General features: G+C 33.3%; 1 protein-coding gene across 1 annotated transcript; it reads right to left on the bottom strand.

The window, feature by feature from the left end:
- Nucleotides 1-4,687: 4,687 nt before the first annotated feature.
- LOC126718513 (protein BONZAI 3-like) lies at nt 4,688-17,035 on the bottom strand. The gene is made up of 16 exons (XM_050420746.1): nt 16,585-17,035; nt 13,645-13,692; nt 12,333-12,481; nt 12,166-12,214; nt 11,104-11,160; nt 10,599-10,778; nt 10,367-10,501; nt 10,201-10,262; nt 9,977-10,074; nt 9,761-9,874; nt 9,549-9,625; nt 8,769-8,906; nt 8,033-8,197; nt 6,151-6,264; nt 5,906-6,002; nt 4,688-5,204 (listed from the first exon to the last, which is right to left on the bottom strand). Exons 1-16 carry the CDS (start codon nt 16,735-16,737, stop codon nt 5,086-5,088), a joined length of 1,755 nt encoding a protein of 584 aa, XP_050276703.1. The 5' UTR covers nt 16,738-17,035; the 3' UTR covers nt 4,688-5,085.
- Nucleotides 17,036-21,104: the final 4,069 nt, after the last annotated feature.

Below are 21,104 nucleotides of genomic sequence, written 5' to 3' on the forward strand. Positions count from 1 at the left end.
AGAAATGAGATGCAAAGAATGAAGACCCAAGAACTCATCCATGCCACAAGAATTAAACAAGCACCAAAGCATGCAGCAGAGTTAGACAAACCTGTAAGCAATGGCAAACACATGAACACCAGAAAAGCAATGGACTCATTTGGAAGTGGAGCATGCACACAAGGCTCAGACACCACCTACTTGTACCCAGCCAATACAGGGGAGGTGAGTCACGGGTTAGAGGTAAGAGAGGGTGTGGTCTAATAGTGGGGAGAAGGGGGAGCCTATTTTGGGGTTCCTACTTAAGCTCTTTTGGGGTAAATGTCCTACTGAGATGACATCCTAACCAAAAGAGGCAAACATGAGCTAAAATCACTAGGTGCATGCTATAGCGGTTGGTAAGAGAAAAGCCTAACCCTTATCCAGATGGGAGTGCCAAAGGAAGTAAAAAAACAAAACAAAACCACTTTTGTCTGGAATGAGGCATGGCATGGCCAACACAGTGTAGTGGTGGTGGTTGAGCAGTTGGCAAACTAGTGGATAGTCCTGAAAGGACACCTACAACAGGCCAAAAGTAGTTAAGGGGTAAAAATGGTAAATCTTATCACGACAGGCAGTATAAAAAGCCATGGATGTGCACTTTAAAGAACAACGAGAAACAGGGAGGGAAAGGGAACTACAACGGAAAAGAAAAAAAAAAACAAGGAAACCAAGAGTGAGGAAGAAAAATATGAGTGATAGGAGTAAAAGCATGCACCAATAGGCTACCCACTTCTCTCCCTCTCAATAGCCCACTCTCTAACAAGTTAAGAATCTGAGATCAAACCACTTAGGTCCATTTTCCAAAGTGATTAACTTCTATAGTAGGATTCCCTTCTGAGGTTACCCACATTGGAGATTGGTTCCCTTCTTGGACTTGAATCTGCCAAAGAGTCAATTCCATTCTTTTAGTAGACTAATCTTCTTTTCTTTTGCCATGGTTGGTCAAGGACTAACGTAACTTTTTTCTGCTATTAATCTATTCCTGCTGTAATCACGTTATCATATTTCTCCTTTGTGGAATTGTTCAAGCATTAACGTTGTTAGTAGAAAATATTTTAGTTGAAGTGTTTTAGTTATCTTGTTGTATTATGTTTTTCCTGCTATAACGTTTTGTAATAGTATTTCCTGTCGTGGGCACATGACACACTCAAGATTCCTACCGAGGCTCTAACTTGCGCACAAGTTGGCCTAAGATGTGTTTCAGTTAGGTCAGTCCCAACTTTCCTACCCTAGAATTATAGGGCCGTAGTACGGCAGGACCAATTCAACTCAAGACACAAAAAAAGGCCTATCACAACTATCCATATTTGTTATTTGAAAGTGTTTTAAATTTAGTAAATTTAAAAAAAAAAAAAAATTAAGGATTCATAATGCATTTTACATTCAATTATTACATAAGGCGAGATATTTTAAATCAACCTTGGGCTTACAAGCAATGTCGTCATGGGAGAACAAGAGCTCAAGTTGTAAAGGGTATAAAATGAGATGTTTACACTCCGCACAACAATCACCACTATCCACCACCTCAGTCCTTACTCCCAAGACTGAATCGGTCTCATCTCCACTCTCAAAAGCAAAACAAAAGAACTCCCATCTCTGCCACTCTACGATCTAGTGCCTAGGAAGGACCTGTGAAAGCGGGGACAAAGCCGTAGCGGTGGATGAACATGCGTTTAACAGAGGGTAAGCCACTTGGTCTTTTATGCTTTGTGTGCTTTGTGTTTGTGAGCTTGTAACAGAGAGGTCATTTAGGCATGCAAAACTAGTATAGACATGACAAAGGAGCAATCTATGGCACAGATTAGAAATAGAATGTATGTGCTGCGACTCTCTGTGATGGTGTGTGTTTTGTGTACAAGAATGGAAGTGTAAATACCACAGAGACAGAAATGGAAGATGGGTTTCGGGTATAATCTTCCTTTTTATGGTTTTTGAGTTGTTATTTACTCCGCTCTTGCTCCTCATTTCATTGTTGGTTGTTAGCACCGTTTTGTGGTAAACGCCCCCCCTGATGATCTTCCCTCAAACTCCTTTAGTCTAACGCTTATTTTGGCCCCCCTTGCCAGATTTTTTGATTAGTTTGCTTTTTTTAACCAAGAGTCAAGAGATAAGTGTTACAATTTATTTTGCTAAGAAAAGATAAGTTTGCATATTATTTGAAAAAAAAAAAAAAAAAAAAAAAAAGCAAACTGATAAATTAATTATGGACTCACGATAGTTTTTTTTCCTAATAATTATTAGAAGTCGTACGGCAGTTTTGGTGTTTTACAATAATTTAAAATCAGTATTTTTGAGGGAATCTCGGTTAGCTAATCCATGGGTTTACGGGTCAACAAGTTGCTATTGCTACAAAGTTTCAAAAGTTGGGAAATACACTTTGTTTTAAAGTCATGAAACAGGGGAGTTTCACGCTAGCTCCCTTAGCTCTCTGAAGTTTTGAATTTGAAGTGTCTAGAGGAATTCTTACTAGTTTTTAAGATGTGCTTAAAGTCGCATCATTTCCAAAGGTGATTTATAACTTTTGTTAGTTCTAACCAAAGTCATCTATAGCCAAGGTTCATTTTGACATTTTTTCAATTATAATTCAAAATCATGAACACGATTTCAGTTATGTGTTTTGTACACATAGTATGTAACTATTGCTGTTCTTTCCCCCCCCCCCCCCCCCCCTAAACTAAAATCCTAGCTCCACCACTGCTTTGGACCCCCGCTAATGGAGATATACATTGGTATAGAACAAGTTCCTTCAGAGATCTCTAGCCTATATGTGATTCGAACTTAGTCATAGGGATATAATATGACTATAGTCCTAACTTTTTAGCATATGAAATTTTTTAAAACATTGGTATTATTTTCAAGGTCCAATGAAAAAATTATTATATGATTGGTAATTACTTTCATCCATGTATTTATTAGTTTGAAATGAACTTAATTCTTGTTTCCAAACTTACGAAATTTGTTTACTGTGAACAATGATATTTTTATATGACTTTGAAATTTGTATTTTGGAATTTTACTAGTTGTATGTACCCTTGACAAAAGTTTCTATCTATTTCCCAGTATTCAGTTTATTTGAGATGAAGCAGCAGACATTATATTTTTAATTGATTTGAATATCTTGTTTTGAGGAAACGTGTTAACTCTTAATTACAACTTGAACCCTTCCACCTTGAACACCAAGTACTTATAATATGGAAATATATCAATAGATTTACAAAAATCTTCACGATTGATTATGTACTTGGTAGGTCAAATTTACAAACTATAGCATAGTTTTTTTTTTTTTTTTTTTTTTTTTTTTTTTTTTTTTGAGAAGAAACTATAGCATAGTTGATGGACAATATGAAAAAGATAAAAATAGAAGAAGATATTTTTCGTAGATGGACTATAAATGAAGATTGATATGACTGGGAACATTAGTGTCCCCACAAGTAACATTTTACTTTTGCTGTTGTACGGCAAAGCTGGCAGCTTATTGCAAAGGTCCACCTTGTGGGATCCTTCTCTTATCCCTTGTGATATTCGTAGTCGCATTCTCGTTGTCACTAAGGCATTAATGCATGAATCGATCTTGTTTTATTATCCATCATAACATTATGTAAAATGTCTTCTTTTATGTACTACTGTTTTTGGATAATCACTTTTATGCAGTCCAAGAAATCATGTGAATTTTTACTAGTGAATCTTGTAATTTCATAGACAAATTAATGCATTTTGTACTCATCCTTGCTTATCTTTAAGGAGTGAAAAACATATGGTAGGATCTCTAACTCATATCTAAGGAGTGAAAAACAAATACCTCTTACTCTGAAACTATGATAAACAACCAATGGTATCAAAATAGGAGATCTTGAGTTTGATAACTTTATATGTAGGACCTAAGATTCAGAAATAAAATTAGGACATTCACCCTGTAAATAACAACTCTTTAAGCCATGTTGTATGTATTTAATTTCAAATTTCAAATTTTAATTAAACATGCTTAAGAGAAAACCAATGAGACTCATATTAAAAAATGGCTAAGTAGTACAAGTAGAGGCCAACCCATCATATTAGGTGGGATTAGATGCCTAACATTATCCCAAGTTTTTACCCAATCTTGTTACTTAAACGATTAGTCTTCGCATTCCCACCCCCCCCCCCCCCCCCCCCCCGACGAGGGTCACGAGCACTACTTTCTCTTTTCCTTGTTTATCTACAACACACTTTCCCTTCTACCAACAACAACCCAACCATATATCAATTTAATGTTTTAAGTTTTAGTGTGAGAGAGCCTAAATAGGGATTTGGGTTTGGCTATTCTTATGGAAGGTGTTATTTCATTATGGAGGTACAAACACACTTTCTCTTTTCCTTGTTTATCTACAACACACTTTCTCTTCTGCCAACAACAACCCAACCATATATCAATTTAATGTTTTATGTTTGTACCTCCATAATGAAATAACCCCTTCCATAAGAATAGTGAAACCCAAATCCCTATTTAGGCTCTCTCACACTAAAACTTAACTCTTAATAGTGGGCCTCTCACAAACATGAAGGTCCACATCATGGCATTGACACCTTCCTTAAGGATGAGTGAACCCAAATCCCCATTTACACCCCTTGCAAGACCAAAAGTATCTCCAAATAAAATAGGCATCTCACAATCACAGATATGTGAACTTTACAAGTACAGACCCCACATCCTTGTGTGAGACCTACTCTATGAAACGAGTTACAACCTAGGGGATACTTTCACCTTTACAAGACTAAATTTTTTGTTATAAATTTGTTTCAATGGTTTATTTTACTTAAAAATAAAAGGCTAAATAAAAGTATAATTATCCTTAGACAAGATAAAGTTCTAAGAAAAAAACAACTGTACTTTTTTCTATTAGGATGAAATAAAGAGATCTTTACGAGCAAGTAAACCCGTTAGTGGTTCAATCTTCAATCCTAAAAAAAAAATAACAATCTCCTTTCAGGTAAGTAGACCTATTAGTGGTTCAGACCTTTTAAAACTTTTAGTTGTTGTGAGCAAAATCAGCATGTTTGTACATCTTGTGGACCTGGAAAATGTTCTCAAGCAGATGTTGGAGCTACATGGAGAGGCCGTGGCTTGATATCTCTACCCCGCATGTATGTCAAAAACTGTCCAGGTAGCTCTTCCAATAGAGCCTGAACCACAGAAATCTGTCCAACTGTATAGACCATAACTAATTTATTAGATGAAACAGAGTAGCTCATTTAAAAAATAAAAATAAAATACAAGAAGTACAACAAAATGAACAAATAAGGAAATCAACAATTCCAATTGATAAAACAGATAATAGAACAAATAAGGAAATCATCAAATTCCAATTGATAAAACAGATAAGAGGCTCAAATGGATGATAAAAAACATCAAGAAGTAAGATACATAGAAATCAGCTTGCTGAGTATGCATTCACACTAGATTGAAACCATGACCCCATTTTCTACCTATAACATGTCCAATGGGTACTGGAAAAAGGTGGTTGCAAAGTGTATTAGACTGTTAACAACAATATAGACAAATACAGGATCAAGACAGCAGTGACAACGACAATCCATGGAACGTCTTTGTTTAATACATTTTCAAAGTTCACATATGAGTAAGCAGTCATCTAAAGCTTTTTTGCTAGGGGAATTCAAACCCATACTTGCCCACTATCCCAAGCATACGGAGGGAGAAAGTGTCATTTGGTCCAAAATTTATTGGCTACAACAAATCTTCTAAAACTTTGACCCACAAATTTAGCATGCTTTTAGGACATATTACCAACAGGGAGAAACTTGTGAATGCACAATTACCGTTAGTGGATGCTTTTAGATGTAATAACAAAAGTTTTGTTGAGACAAACAAGTGTCATTGTGTACTCACTATGTACTTCTCGCATTGGAACAAATTGTACAATGTCACGTGTTGCCACACGACTTGTAGAGCTCTCTAATCGTCTTCCATTGTCAGCATCAAGCACCTGCCAAAAATTAAGAAATATTACAGTCATTTAAGTGGAAATTCTAAAAGCTAAATATCCACCATTCATTGCACAAAATAATTGAAATAAAGCAATCAAAAGAGTCTAACAGCTAAAAGGCCATTATATTAGGAAAACAAGAGTATACCTCCATTTGCGTAAAATCAGCACCTCCCACTCCTACTATGAGAATTGATAGTGGAAGATCAGATGCCCTGACCAAAGCGTCTTTTGTTTCTTGTAGGTCTGTAAGGACTCCATCCTACAAAAATGACATTTTATTTAATTAAAAAATGAAAATTGATGGAAAGAGAGATTAAATAAAGTAACATTTTTATTCGAGAGCTTCGTGTATACATCCTTGTACATAAAACCTCTCCTTTTCAATGAAAGTTGTAATTTATAATAAATAAAATCAACTAAAGTAGACATTCTCTAATTTTTCTTTTCCTTTTATTAACCATGTTATTAAAACTTCTTGTTCCCTTTGGGTCTCTCTATAGCCTAGAGCACGTAGAAGCCTCAAGCTTGTTGTTTGCCTACGAGATTCTAACCTTTCCGGGTTTGGTCAGTCACTATGGTATGGGTTTTTTTTTTTTTTTTTTTTTTTTTTTTTTCGAGTCCTTCTCTGCGTCTGGGGTATTTTATTCTTGTGGATAGTTTTCTTCTGGTGTTATTTGATGGAATCAGAATTGGAGGAAATGTGGAAGATGTTCCGTTATTGCAACAGGAGGGGGGGTGAAGTGGTGGTTAGATCAAAGGAAGTGGTTTACTCCTAGAAGCAAGCTCAATTTGATTTGCTAGCAAAACTTCAGATCAATAAGGATTACACTAAGGAAGCTTTTAAAGCTACTGTCAGACGTTTGTGGCCATTTTTGAGAAGGAGAATGACATGGAGGAGATTATAGCTAAAGGCCCCTAGTCTTTTAATAAACGTCTCATCCTTTCTGAAAAGGTTCCAGAAACTATGACATCTTCTTCTACATCCTGATACATCCCAGTGATGTGAAATTCCACAATGCTTAGTTTTAAATTCGTGTTTTTAATATTCAAACCAGATATTGGCTGCAAGCAATAGCACTGAGGCAAAAAATCCAAGGCTTTGCACGACATAATCTTCATTCCCGATGTGAAACCACAATGCCAAACAATCGGGAGGTGGACAAAGATGCAATTTTTTCTGGGGATGATTTGGAACTGGTTTTGCCAATGACTAAGTTGAACCTGCTGGATACACACAAAGCTATGGTCCCAACAGCACAGGTAATGGTCCACCAGTTTTTTCAGGATGACAAGGGTACAATGGCTTCGGAGGTTGATCCCTACACTCATGGGGATACAGCTCATCTGATTTGAAAGTAAGACCACCTAATTCAAATTCAAACCTTGTAACTGACTCAGAGAAGTGTATCGATAAAGATAAGATGGGAATTTTTGGATAAGTTAACTTTACAAGAGAGTTGTGATACGGGTAGAGATAATGATAAGACTTTTGTAGTGGATTGGGGTCGGTCCATAACTTTACAAAATTTGGAACTAGCTGATGGGAATTGGATTGCCTCATCAAAAGTAACTAATATAGAAGATGAAAATTGTGAGATGTATGTTGTTGATAACGTTCCAAACTCAAATTGGTATTGACAAAGATGATCCAGTGACTTCAAAAAAGAGATTTGTGAAGGTATGTAATAGAAAAGCTCAAATTTCCACTATTAAGGCTGTTCTTCAACCTTACTACCCTCCATGAAACTTCTTAGGCTAAGTTGTCCTCTAGAATTGCTTGGATTTTAGAGGTTATTTCCATTATTTATTAAAACTTTCGTACTACATCTTTTTTGTTAGTGTTCCTCTAGAATGTAATTGTGCTGCTCTATCTCTTGCTAGTGTTGCAAAAGAGAATGAGTCGGCCTCTATTTGGTTAGAACATGCCCATTTTTCTCTTTCCCATTATACAATGTGAATTTCAATAAATAAAGTCTACTATCATTTCCTTTGGAAAAAAAAAAAAAAAAAGTAGACGTTCTCTTTACCGTAATAATGAGCAAAACAAAGTACTTGTTGCTGTTGTAGGAGATGGACTGGCCAGCAATTTGTGCAGCTTTGTTGATCACTTGGCCAAATAAAGTGGGTCCTGCCAGAGCAACATTATGTAGAGCACTTGAATAAGCAGCCATAATTCCCTCAACTCCTTCAACCTATTGATAAATAAAAGAAATTAAATAATTCATCCCAAAAAAAAAAACTTGCGGTTACTTAAAGAATTTAATGTAGTGTTCAGAATCTTATCAACTTTTACTCGATAGTCGTTTACTTACAACACATGAGAGATGCATCTTATGGTACCATCAATCATTTTCTAAGATATCTAATCCTCTGGTTATGATGCAAAACATATGATGTTCAAAAGTGTATTAGGTGATAACTCAATCCATTTAATTTACATCACGGGCCTCTGAACTTCCTCAAATCTTTTGAGGACAAAACTCAGTATTTGGGGTTTTTGAATGTGTTGTTAGTTGTAAGTGGGGTTTTGAACTTAAAAAAAATAAAAAAATAAATAAAAAAAAGGATTGGTTGAAAACGATGGTGATGTAGAAAACGGGAAATCCTAAGCAAACAATCTATTAAAAGTAGTAAAAGGAGAGAGAGAGAGAGAGAGAGAGGCGTGTGTGCAGTATAAAGAAGATAAATATTTTCAAACAATATGACAGCCAGATTCTTCAAAGATTAAGCAAACCAAAGCATTATAAAGTCAGTTCCTCTCACCTCAAAGGCACCTGCACTTCCATTCAAGTTAAAACAATGCGATGTGGTCCCATCACATGTTCTTCCTCCAAAGCCCCAAGCAGGAAAATGCCTATCAGAATCATAAAACTGAATGACCTCCCCAACCTCCAATATAGCCTGCAAGTTTAATTTGCTTCATCAATCAATGACGATTTCTTTGAAGTATATGCTAACAGAAGACCCCCTAACAAAAATTTCAGAAATACAAAACTTACTTTATACAAATGTCACTTTCTAAGACATGTTCCACATATGGTTTTTTCTCTATTATATAGCTCTTACATGTTCTGCATTAAGGATTTTTTTTTTTTTTTTTTTGGAAAAATAGATAGTGAGAGGGTGAGGATGAGGGTGAGCTTTGAACCATAGATATGAAGCACCATAAAGGGAGCCATTACCACTAAGCAATTACCTAAATGCTTATGTTCTGCTTTAGTTAGGAGTAAACGCACCAGCAAGCGAAGTTTGATATGTAAAACAATTAGCTTGATCATATTAAGTCATGGCAGACATAAAAGACAACAATTTACAAACATTTGCATTGACCAATTCAATTTAAAAGCTAAGTTTTCTTATTCTAAAAGCAATTTTCCAAGTTGTTTTGTGCCTCAAGAACCCATACAAGATTAAAACTGCATAGGGAAAGAGATGCCATTCAGTCCAAGGATCTCTTGCACCTAATGTTTAGAAAAATACAAACATACAAGTGCCAGAGAAAAGCAACCACCCTCTTGGGAGCACCAAAGGACACATCCTTACCCGTTGATAAGAATTCAACCGACCAGATGGATCAATGTAGTGTAAAGAATCTGGATTTTGAGGATTTCCATTTGAGGCTAAAAAATATAATGAATATTCAAAGTATAAATAAGTCATTAGCCAAAACATTTAAACTGAGGAAAAGAAAACCAAAAAAATCCACACATATAAAATAAAACTATATAACTCCTCTAGAATGTTAAATATTTTACCTGTAAAGTCAACAGCAACCATAAAGTTAAGCTCAAATCCACTAGAAATGTAATCCAGAAAGCTATACTGTTGCTTTTCACAAAATTGATCCACAAACAGCTGTCCCTTCAAAAGTTATATTGATCAATTAGAAAGAAAATCCAAATTTAAACACAAAGACTAAAAATATTTTATTTAAAAATAATAATAATAATAATTACAAGTATGAATAAGTACCTTATCATGACCACGATGAGAAGATGGTAAGGTGAGATTTGCACCACTTCTTTCTTTATGAAGTTTTTCCAGGTCTGCCACTGACTTTTGGAGCTTACTGATTATTTTAAGATCAATATCATCTTTTAGTAACAGAGACTAAATCGTGAAAACTGAAAACAAACAAAATGTGAAAAGTGAAAATAATACATAACAAATATGGACATCGATAAATTTAACTTACCCAATAAGCACATGATTGCCACTGCTATTGAAATCAAAGCACTCAATAATTAATGGGTTATCCTGTAGCAAGTCAAATTGCATATGCCAAGTGAATCTTCAATAATTATCAAAATAACAAAACATCCTATAATTATAAACCAAGAATTATAAATCGACAAGCTTACCTTATTTCCAAACTGTTGTACACTCAGGCATAGGGGTTTCCAAATTGGATTCAAATTGTTGTTCACCACTTCAGTCTTGAATATTGGAACAAAACCTCCAGTCTCAACGATTCTAGATATTCTTAAAAAAGGATCCTAAAATAAATGAAGAAATTTATAAAATAAACACAATTAAGAATATGTATGCTTAAGTAACATTAAACATTAAGGTATCTGCTTTGCAAATACATACACTTTTAGAGAATAGGTCCTTGTTATCCAAGTGGGAACAATGGACTATCATCTCAACACAACTCCTCGAAGCAACTGTTTCCTCTGCATGGATAGTGAGTGCCCCAAAGTTACTCAAGCCCGTATGCCCATTTTTGATATGGAGATTTAGGGTTAAACTCCGAGTTTGGTTAGTCACTACCTGCCATGAGAATAGACATAAAGAATAGGAGGAAAAACAAATACCAAAGTTTTAGTATATGGAAACCAAATTACTCTAAAAGAATTAAGCCACTAATTACATTTGAAATGTATTTTTTAACTGCATTAGTGGTGGTCTAAAATACGATGCTCAAAATCTTAAAATAACATTAACATAGTGAAGTAGCTCTCCGAATTTTCATTCTGCCTTTGAAATTTTTAAGAATATACTGAAAATTAAAACAACTTTATACTCAAATTTCACCAGCTTGAGGCATGTACATTATATAATTTCAATGAGCCCAATTGAAGACAAAGGGATATACCTCTGATAGAATACAAGTGGCCTCTCCAAGAAATTCTTGATCCTTCAATTTTAGCATCTGCAAGGCAACAAAAATAAATTTTCAAACAAAAAACTTCATCATCAACTAAATTTGTTAGATTATTTTGGATGAGGTGATAACAAATTAAAATTTATATAATCCTTTTTAAGTTGTTGCCTTATTTTCTCATATCTGTATATGATTAAATTGTAACAATCTTTAAAAGTATCTATCAATTCATAATGGATATGGTTAACCAACCAAATTTGACTTTTTTTGTGTAATTGCTCCTAGTAAATAGCATTTCTAGCGCGATAAAATATGCATTCCATGCTTGGTACAAATTACCATAATTACAACCATGGATTTAACAACTATTAAAAAAAATATAAACATCACAAATATTACTTGGAGGGCTTCAAATTGAGTTTCAACTAAATTGTCCCCTACTTTCATTTTTTTTTTTTTTTTTGATGAATTACTTTCATTTCTTATTTGTTATATAACCTCTTTACTGTATCAAAGACAAATTGGCACCAACAACAAATCCAATTTAATTATTTTGAAAGTAGTAAATGCAACACACACACACACACAAAAATCATTTCATAATAATTTTGAGCAAGTGCTTTCCCATACAATTATACCATGCACAGTCGCATCTATGCCTATTGTCAAATTGACTTTCGCTGAGATTGTCTAAGATATATAACACATTTGGTATCAAATATTCGTTTATAATTGTTCACTAATAACTTTTGTTTCCACTTCAATGTTTTTTAACATGGATTGACAATTTAGTGTTTAGCATACCCGCAAAAATATAGTGTGATCTTGTGAATACACATTTCTTACATTAAAACTCAAAAATGTGGTTAAAAGTTTTATCTTGCAAATTGCATTATTCAGAGCTTGAAGATTGGCAGAGATGCTGCAAGAAAACTTAGCATGTACACTTTTATGTATGTAATTTATTAACAAAGAAAAATAATTGAACAAACACAACCTAAATAACATGAATTACAGTAATGGATATTAAAGTGCAGAAATTGATATATATACCTTCACAGGTATATTATGATATTTTGTATCCACATCATACACATGAAATCTGGAGCCAAAAAAAAAAAGGCAAACATGAGCCAACTAGTCAATTTAAAACATCACCTATAGCAAATCAAGATATAACTAAACAAAGATAAGTACTTAAAGCAATTTGTAAAGCTTACACCAATGGTTGCACGATCTCGAATTGGAATGCAACTGTAACTTTTTCTATCCATGCAGGATTCAAACTATTCAGTACAACCTCAGTGCGACCTAACTCCTCTAGTTTACCATCTATTTTCTTTGCATACACCACAGCCATGGGATCACTCTGAATGAAATAAAGTATATATTAGCAAAAACCATAGTAAGACCATGGCATGCATGCATGTCATACGAGCACATAAAAAAACTACTAAGGATTGTCAAACTTAAGACCTTTAGATATATGAGAACATTTATTAGAAACAGCAAACCTCCTTAAGTATGGGATCATCCCCATAAGAAAATGTCATTTGAGAGAGGTGATTGCTAGGCAGCCAAATTTTTTTTTGTTTTTGTTTTTTTTTTTTTTTTTGGAGAGGCCAAATTCCAAACTTGAGCCCACAAATTATAGTTAACTTCCATGTGTTATTTAGTAATAGGAACTGTACCCACTGCTAAAAACTCCCAATCTAGCAATAGCCATTTGTTTTAAAGCATTTTGCATGTGTTATTTAGTATGGCATATCCTTACTAGCTTAGGTTGAATGGTAGACTACAAATAAGATAAAACCATTTCTCGCTTTGGTAGGTGAGTTGTTGTCTTTGATTATCAAAAGATGAAACAAGTTGGCTTGAAAGGTGTATGTAATGTGTCTTTCTTTTACTTATAGGTGATAGGTTTCTATTTCTTGTTTCCTTAGTTTTGAATACTAGTATTGGTTGGTATTTCATTCTATATAAGGACTCCCATCATTTGCAAGGGTACAAAAATGCAAGTGAAATAAGAAACAAAAGAGGAAGTGAACAGTGGTATGGTGCATGTAGCAAATGAAGACTTATTACATAGTATTTGATAAGATACATTATTCCTAATTGCAAAATTTATTATTCTAAAAAACTTCCACTATGAAAAATCTCAACAAAGTGTGATTCAAATCATTACTTCTCAAACCTAGTCGAGTATAGGAAATATGAAGGGCAAATGAAGACAAATTGACTCAAACATCACACTAAAACAAGAGGAGGGTGCACAATGTTTGGATGAGCTTATTTTGGTTGACAAATTTAAAAAAAAATAAATAAATAGGTTATGTAAAATTACAATTGAATACAAAAAAGAGTGAAGTTTTAAAAGGTTGTACATAAACTGATGGTAATAATATGCTGGCATTATAAAGTAAAAACAAAAAGGCCCTAGTAAATTACCAAAATATTTAGCACATTGGGAAATTATCACATAACCCTATAATTATCTTACTATCAAATAATGTTATCTATAGAGATGAATACCTTTGAAGTGATATCACGATCAAGCAAGTTAGATGCTGATAGAGATAACTGCAGCATAGAATTGAAACACAAAAATGCATAAATACATAATGAGAAATCACAAAGGGCTAACATATAGAATAATATGAAAAGAAAAGACAAAACAAAAGAGCCATTGACATAAATTGAATATCAATTCCAATGTCAAAATACACAATACTAATGATCCTATCTTGAGTTAAATTATAACAAGATGCATGATTGATTAGGAGCATTATAAAATGTCACTCATATATGGTGAAGGGGTGAACCAACACACTATGTGATGTCCATTAGTTGGAGATAGAATAAAGGTACTTCAATACAAGCAAATGAATATAGATATACAATATTACACACAACAAACTTTTGGAATCAATGCTTTTTTCTGATGCTCCATCTTTGAACTGGCACCACAAAATGCGAATCTTGCTAATGTTCCCCTTGGGGGAGCATTTTGTAGTGCAACTTTAAAAAGAATTCAGGTAGGCTCATTGATGTGGACCTAAGGTAGAAACATAGTAACTCAACCATATAAAGAACTTGCAGACACCAACATCTTCAAAAAAATTAACATGCATGAAAAAGATCTGTTGCTGTGAAGCAACAGAACACAATGGAAACCTAACTACACTATCTATTCTCAAATTATTAGAAATTGTTCATAGATGATATGCCAAAGTGCAGTACATAATGGATCACCATGTTAATAGCATTTCTCTGGCTTGCATGCCCTAGCCATAGTGCAATACATAAACTCCAAGCTTGACAAGAACACACGTTTGGTATACTATAACAGTGATTACATTGTAATAGGAATAACCATTACAAGGAATAAAAGTAGATGAAATGTAATGATTATTCATATTCATCAGTTTGGTGATAACATAGGAATAGAACTGTGGGATGGCATCATATTAGAAAATTTTCCTAAAGTACCCTTTTTAAAATGAATTATATATTTACACTTTTTGTGAATCTTGCTTTCCTTCTTTTTTTTTTTTTTTTTTTTTTAGTAATTTCTGAATCTTGCTCAACATTCTATTATCTATGACTGTAAAAAGAATATAGAATTAATATTATTGTTTATTGTCAAACTTAATATTTTTATAAATATAAAATTAAACAAACAAAAAAGAAGAAGATAATATCTCCATGTCACATGTTCGCACCAAAGAAAGAGGGGGAGAGTGTGTTGCTTTTTTGGGAATAGTTGATTGGTGCTAGCATTCTTCCTAGTTGAAATGGAGAATTAAAAGAAATTTAAAACAATGAATTTTCAAGAAATTGAAAACAATAAAACCTCATGAAGTGCGATTTTGGTAGAACAATGGGAAAAGGGGGGAAAAATGCTTATCGATCAAGACTCAAGAAGGAAACCATGCAAAACAATGGTAGAGAGAAAGAGGAAATGGGGAAAGGAAACATGGCTATTAGTGAGGAAGAGCACAGTGACTTGGAGCTTTTTGGGAAATTTATATTTCATAATTATTAAGTAGGTTAAGGAATAGCAATTACACTTATTTTGGTAAGGAATAATTATTCTTTGTTTTAAAGAATAGTCATTCCAAATGAATAACTATTCCTTGTAATAAAAACACACCCAAGCAATTGAATGATTATTCCTAATGAATAGCTATTCTATTACAGAATCTATTACAGTGTACCAAACGTGTCCTAAGGTAAAACACCATTGAAATAAGAAAAATTCCCTCCACTATGCGATGATAATTAATTAGATTTGTCTTTGTACAACACAAAACACACAAATGATATTATTATTATTATTTCTTTGTTAGGTCCAATAGTGAACATTCCAAAAATATTTTATGACTGAGTTACATGCCACGCATTTATTTGAGTGACAATGATAGCAATAAATTAGTATCATTAGAGAACTTTTCCAGAACAAGAAATATTTCACTTATAAGAATAACCATATTTATGTTATTCTTTTTCTCAATACTATTGTTTTCAAAGCAACATCCAATGTAATAAATTAATAATCAGGTAACATGTATCTAATTCGTGAATCATATTGTTCTCGTTAAAAATCAGGTAACATGTATATAATTCATGAGTCAAAAAATTCTCATGACAAAATCAGAGACTGAGTTCTCCAACAAGAATACAGTGTAGTTCTCTCCCAAAGATTTGTCATCCTCCTAAGTATGAAACTCTCAGCCAAAGAAATCCCCAGGATGCAACCTCCACTACATGTCAAAGCAGTGTCTCATGTTCTAATTCACTGTGGAATTAAATAAACCATCATTCAAGATATTCGAGTCAAAAGTATTGTATATTAAAATTTCAGTCCACCTATAATTTGTAGGAAATTGAAAACAATCTCAAGCCCTGTAAATCTTGTCCCTTCAGTATCGAAATTCTAATAGCAATTACCATAGATAATAATCTAATAACATACTATACTAACTTGTTCTATTGGTTTATTTTGCTTAAAAAAAAAAAAAAAGCATGATCCTAATCCTATCTAAATAAAAAAGTGTACCTTCTCTTTTAGGTTTTTTTCCCCTTAAAAGCAAGCTAGACCAAAATACACATTAAAAACTGTTCTTCTTTTTATCTGAAAATCTTATTACACACTCGCTATCGCTATTGCACACTTGGTACACATTTTTTCATGATTTTAACCCAGGTTAAAATCAAAAACACGATTACAGTCCATGTGGCAAAGTGTGTTCTACTAAGCAGTACACTAAACATTAAAATTGACACAGTTATTACAAACACAATAAGCACTAGTAAATCTAACTAACATTTAAAATAAAAAAATAAAAAAAGAGCAAGTAAAATAAATAATTCAGGGAATTAACTAAATTAGACTGACTCTGACACAGTGTGGGATACAGAATAAAGAATAACACAATTGGTACACATACACATCAAATATTGATATAATACCTCAATTTGAGTGAATAGAGGTTGAAGGCCACGGGACCTGTAGAAGAAGTCAACGGCGTCGTTGTGACCACCATCGTTGGCACTAGTGGGCCTCTGTTGGGCCCCACCCACGGCCTGCTTTCCTCCCTCCAAATCTGAAAAGCAATTTCCCATTCTCTCTCTCTCTCTTCTGTGAAACCCTAAAAAGTAAAAACTTAAACTATTCTAATTCTCTTTTTCTTTTTCTTTTTTCTCTCTCTGAGACTCTGAGTCTATAAAAATTCAAGAGCAATTTCATGTCACGCAGCCCCTGTGTGTCACAATAAATAGGTGAAATATTTCACGCGTTTGGAGGATACGGATTCTGATTTCTGCTTGTTATGGAAATTTGGTTGGAAATTTACTGTTTGATTGGAAATTTGGAAATTTAAAGGGAATTCCAGGAAAAGGAGTTTTGGTTTGTGTAGTAGTAGTCTTTAGTTGAATATATACTAGTAATAGTTGTAGAGTATTCAATTTATTCACAGGGTCTTATTTCGCACGCTGAAATCAACAACGCGTGTTTTTAAAATAGAAATTATGAAGTTGACTCTTCATCCTTGATTTCTATTTATGGGAGAAGCGTATGCTGTTGGAATTTGAAATTGCGAAATACTTTTTCTCAACAAAAAACAAGAATTCACGAGAAAGGCGAGAGATATAAATACTAATATAAATGGAAGGGAGAAGAATTTTTTTTTTTTTTTTTTTAAATATAAAAGGAATAGAAAATGAAGAGAAATTGCTAAGAAAGAACTTTGGTAAAATCCATTAAAGTATTCAATCTCATCACACTCACCTCTTGCACCATTTTGATTGGTAAAAATATTGAGCAGTTTCAATCGTGAACGGAATATAAGTTTGAATACCCTTTTTTTACTTTGTAGTATGATGACAGAATTGGTTTGGGAAATATTTTGTTAAATATAATTAAGTGTGTTGATGGTTTTTTATATTTCACATAAAGTGGTATTAAAATTTTTTAAAAATAATTTGTTAATAATTGTTTTGAAAAGCATTTGCATCAGTCTCAACAAACTAGTCTATGATTAAAAATATACTAAAACCCCCCACAAAAAACCCACGCATCAGTTTCAACAAACTACCATTTATTCTCTCTCTCATGAATTGATCAACATCAATCGGTGGTTGGTTATGGTGGATGTGGTGGTTGGCTGGGTTTTCATCAACGTTGATGGGTGGTTGCATGAGGTTTTGGGTCTTTGTAGGGTGGATGTTGGGAAGTAGTTGTTGGGTTTTGTTCTATTTCCTTCTCTCTTATCTCTCTCCCATGCACAAATTGACGAAGATGGGGTACCATGTTGGTTTGTCGTAGCTTGGGTTTGATATGATTTGTTCATTAACGGTGGTGGATGGGTTTCAACTGTGGCTGGTGATTTCTAGGTTTGGTGCTTGAAGGTGGGTTTCACAGTTTCGCCTATGACTGGGTGGGTGGTGCTCAGAGGTGCAAGCTTGGAGTTGGCTTTGACCCATGTACCGCTTAAGATACCGGCCTATATCGGACAATACCGGCCGTACCGGAGTATACCGGACGTTTCGGCCGGAAAAGAGAAATTCGGCCGGTACAAAAACTAAAAGGAAAAATAGAAGAAATGCATGATTTGAACAAACCCCAGTGCAGCAAGTTGCCACCACATTGACATTGCCGATTAGATCTTCTTCTTCCTTTTTTTTTTTTTTCTTCTTCTCGTCTGTTGTTCTTCTCCACTGCTCTGATTTCTTCTCTTTTTCGCTGATTTCTTCTCCACTGCTATGTGGTTTCTCTTTCTTTGTTTTGTACTATCTTATTTGAAATTTCCTAAGCCCTTTTACACGTAACTAGCCTTGGAAAAGTTGGAAACTTACGTTTTTTTAATAAAAGATGGGCTGAATGGCTCAGCCTTTACTTCTTTTTCAGTTTTGAGCCCACGTTATGTGATGCATTAATTGCATCACATCAATAAAACCTTTTAGTTTTTTTTTTTTTTTTTTTTTTTAAGTAGCAACTTTTTAGTTTTATTTGTATGCATTAAATAATTAAGTTTTCTGTTTTTATATTGTATTTTTTTTTCTAATGCGATAAAATTTAAAATAAAATTTTCACCTTTTTTTAAGGGATGTGGAAAAAACTAAATATATATTAAATGTGTGTCAATTTAGATGGAAAAAGTTAAACTATTTTGTGATAAACCACAATTGAAAAGTAAAATTTTACCAATTTTATATTCAATGGGATTTGTGATAGATCATAAATGAATCACAGGTGGTTCATTAACAAGTGCTGGCCGACACCTTTTAACAAAGTCCTTTTTTTTTTTTGTATGTAATGAACAATTGAAATAATGTTTTATAGTAAACAAAGAATTTTGAAGTAATATTTTATGGTAAATAGAGATTTTGTGTGTGTGTGTGTCTATATATATATATATATATATATTAAATATATAAAATAGTAGTAAACCCAAAATGGTACACCGGTATTGATCGATACTCGAAATATATCGTACTGCTGACCAAACCAGTGCAACCTCTTATACGGTATTGACTTCCTTACTCTAAAATAGCTAAAGATATATGGTAAGTGCATTAAATTGCCACACCACTTCCACCTAACCATTTGACATCATTGACTAAATAGTTAGATAAGAAAATTTGAAAGACACAAATTTGAAAGCACATAGTTGTAGTGCATTAGCAATGAATAAACCAAAGACACAGGAAAAAAGAAGGAGGAGGAGGAGGAGGAGGAGAATAAAGAAATTGTAGTGGCAGCTACAATGGAGAGGAATGGGATCTAGATTAGAAAAGGGTATAGAAGGAAAAAAATTAGAAATATTTGGAGCATAGATCTCAGTCATTAAGCACTAAGTTAGTGAGTCACAGACCCATTTTTCTCATCTTCTTCTTCCTTTTCTTTTTCGTTTTTCTTGTTGTTTATACTGATCCGAAACCTGTTTACTGGCTGAAATGCCCGGAATATCCCGAAATGACCGGAACAGACTAGTACGACCCGGTATCTGAGGCGGTACGAATCACAGCAATTTCTGTACCGATGATGGTTCTAGTATGAAAAATTCTGACCATACCCACCGGTATGGTACGGTACGGAATTGACAACCTTGGTCATCACATGTTCATCTTTCTTTCTTTTTCTTTTTTTTTTCTTTTTTTTTTTCATTCCTTCACTTTTTGCTTATGGTAAATATTGTAACTTATTAGTATTATTTGTTTTCTTAGTATGTAATGAACAATTAAACTTTCTATTTTTTATATTTTTTTTCTTTTAATTGTTGCTAAAGTCTAAAACTATGAATAATTTGTTCTAAAACGGTAAACTTTTATATTTATTATAATATATATATATATATATTTATATATTTATAAATATAAAAAATAACGATAAAATTGAAATGGTACACCGGTATTGACCGGTACTAAAATATACCACTCCACTGGTCAAACCGATACAGTTTCAAGTACGAGATTGACTCCCTTGATTTGATGTGTTGTTGGTGGGTATAAAAAAGAAGTAGAAAAATAAATATTGAGGCTGATGTATGTGTCTATTTATTAAAATAGTAAAAGTAGAGCTTTTGGGGTTAGTTTAGCTAAAATTTTGGAAAGACAATGTGAATGCTCTAAGGATACCCATTAATGGAACATTTTATTTTTCTAAGAAAAAAATTAATGTTAAGATACTATAAAAAATTTGTTTATTTAAAATGTATTTATTGTACTGTTAATGTCCCATACTATTTATTTTTTTTTCTTTTTTTTTTTGGATAAGTAAAGGGCTGTCTAGTATAGCAGTATAGGGATGATAATGGAGATAGGGAAGGTGCCAGGACCCAAGTGTAGGCGGATGGATGCCACCCCAATTCTTTTTCTTTTTCTTTTTTAATTATTAAAATTATATATATTTTCTAATGCATTTTGGAATCAATAATTTTAATTTTGTTTGATGCTTCAAATAAAAGTTTTCAAAAATATTTTCTTATTATTCATTTTCTAATAAATTTAATAGTCATATTTTAGTGTCAAAAGTCTTATAATTTAACAATATAACATGGTCTCTTTTATTAGAAGTACCCTGATTTGAATTTCTCCCAGTGATCTTATAACTATTTAATTATTCCAAAAGAAAAGTCTTAGCAAGATAGCATTAGAGGAATTTGGACCAGAAAGGCCAGGTCTTTTTATTCTTTTCTTTGTTTTTTTTTTAAATTTTTTTTAAGGGAAACAGAGCTAAGTCAGCCTTCTTCTTCTTCTTTTTTTTGTTTTTTTTGTTTTTTTTTTTAAGCCAAGTCTTTTTTCTTTTTCATTTTTACTTTTTTTTCTTTTTTTTTTTTTTTTTTTCGAGAAGGTTTAAGCCAAGTCAGTTGAGTGGACAAGTAATACAACAATTAAAGTTAACATATTTTTCCCTTTTCTCTTCTCTGAAGTCATTCTATATCATTTACTCCAGCAACTACGTACGAGGAGTCGAGATCCATATTTCAATA

The sequence above is a fragment of the Quercus robur genome, chromosome 3, assembly GCF_932294415.1.
Source record: "Quercus robur chromosome 3, dhQueRobu3.1, whole genome shotgun sequence".
Taxonomy (NCBI): domain Eukaryota; kingdom Viridiplantae; phylum Streptophyta; class Magnoliopsida; order Fagales; family Fagaceae; genus Quercus; species Quercus robur.

What these genes read in the sequence shown, in the direction of transcription:
- LOC126718513 (XM_050420746.1), bottom strand. Translation starts at nt 16,737, where the DNA reads ATGGGAAATTGCTTTTCAGATTTGGAGGGAGGAAAGCAGGCCGTGGGT. An exon ending in GGCAATCATGTGCTTATTGG is followed by an intron (nt 10,075 to 10,200) that starts GTAAGTTAAATT and finishes TAAAATAATCAG; the next exon opens with TAAGCTCCAAAAGTCAGTGG. An exon ending in GGTTGAATTCTTATCAACGG is followed by an intron (nt 8,907 to 9,548) that starts GTAAGGATGTGT and finishes TTAAACTTGCAG; the next exon opens with GCTATATTGGAGGTTGGGGA.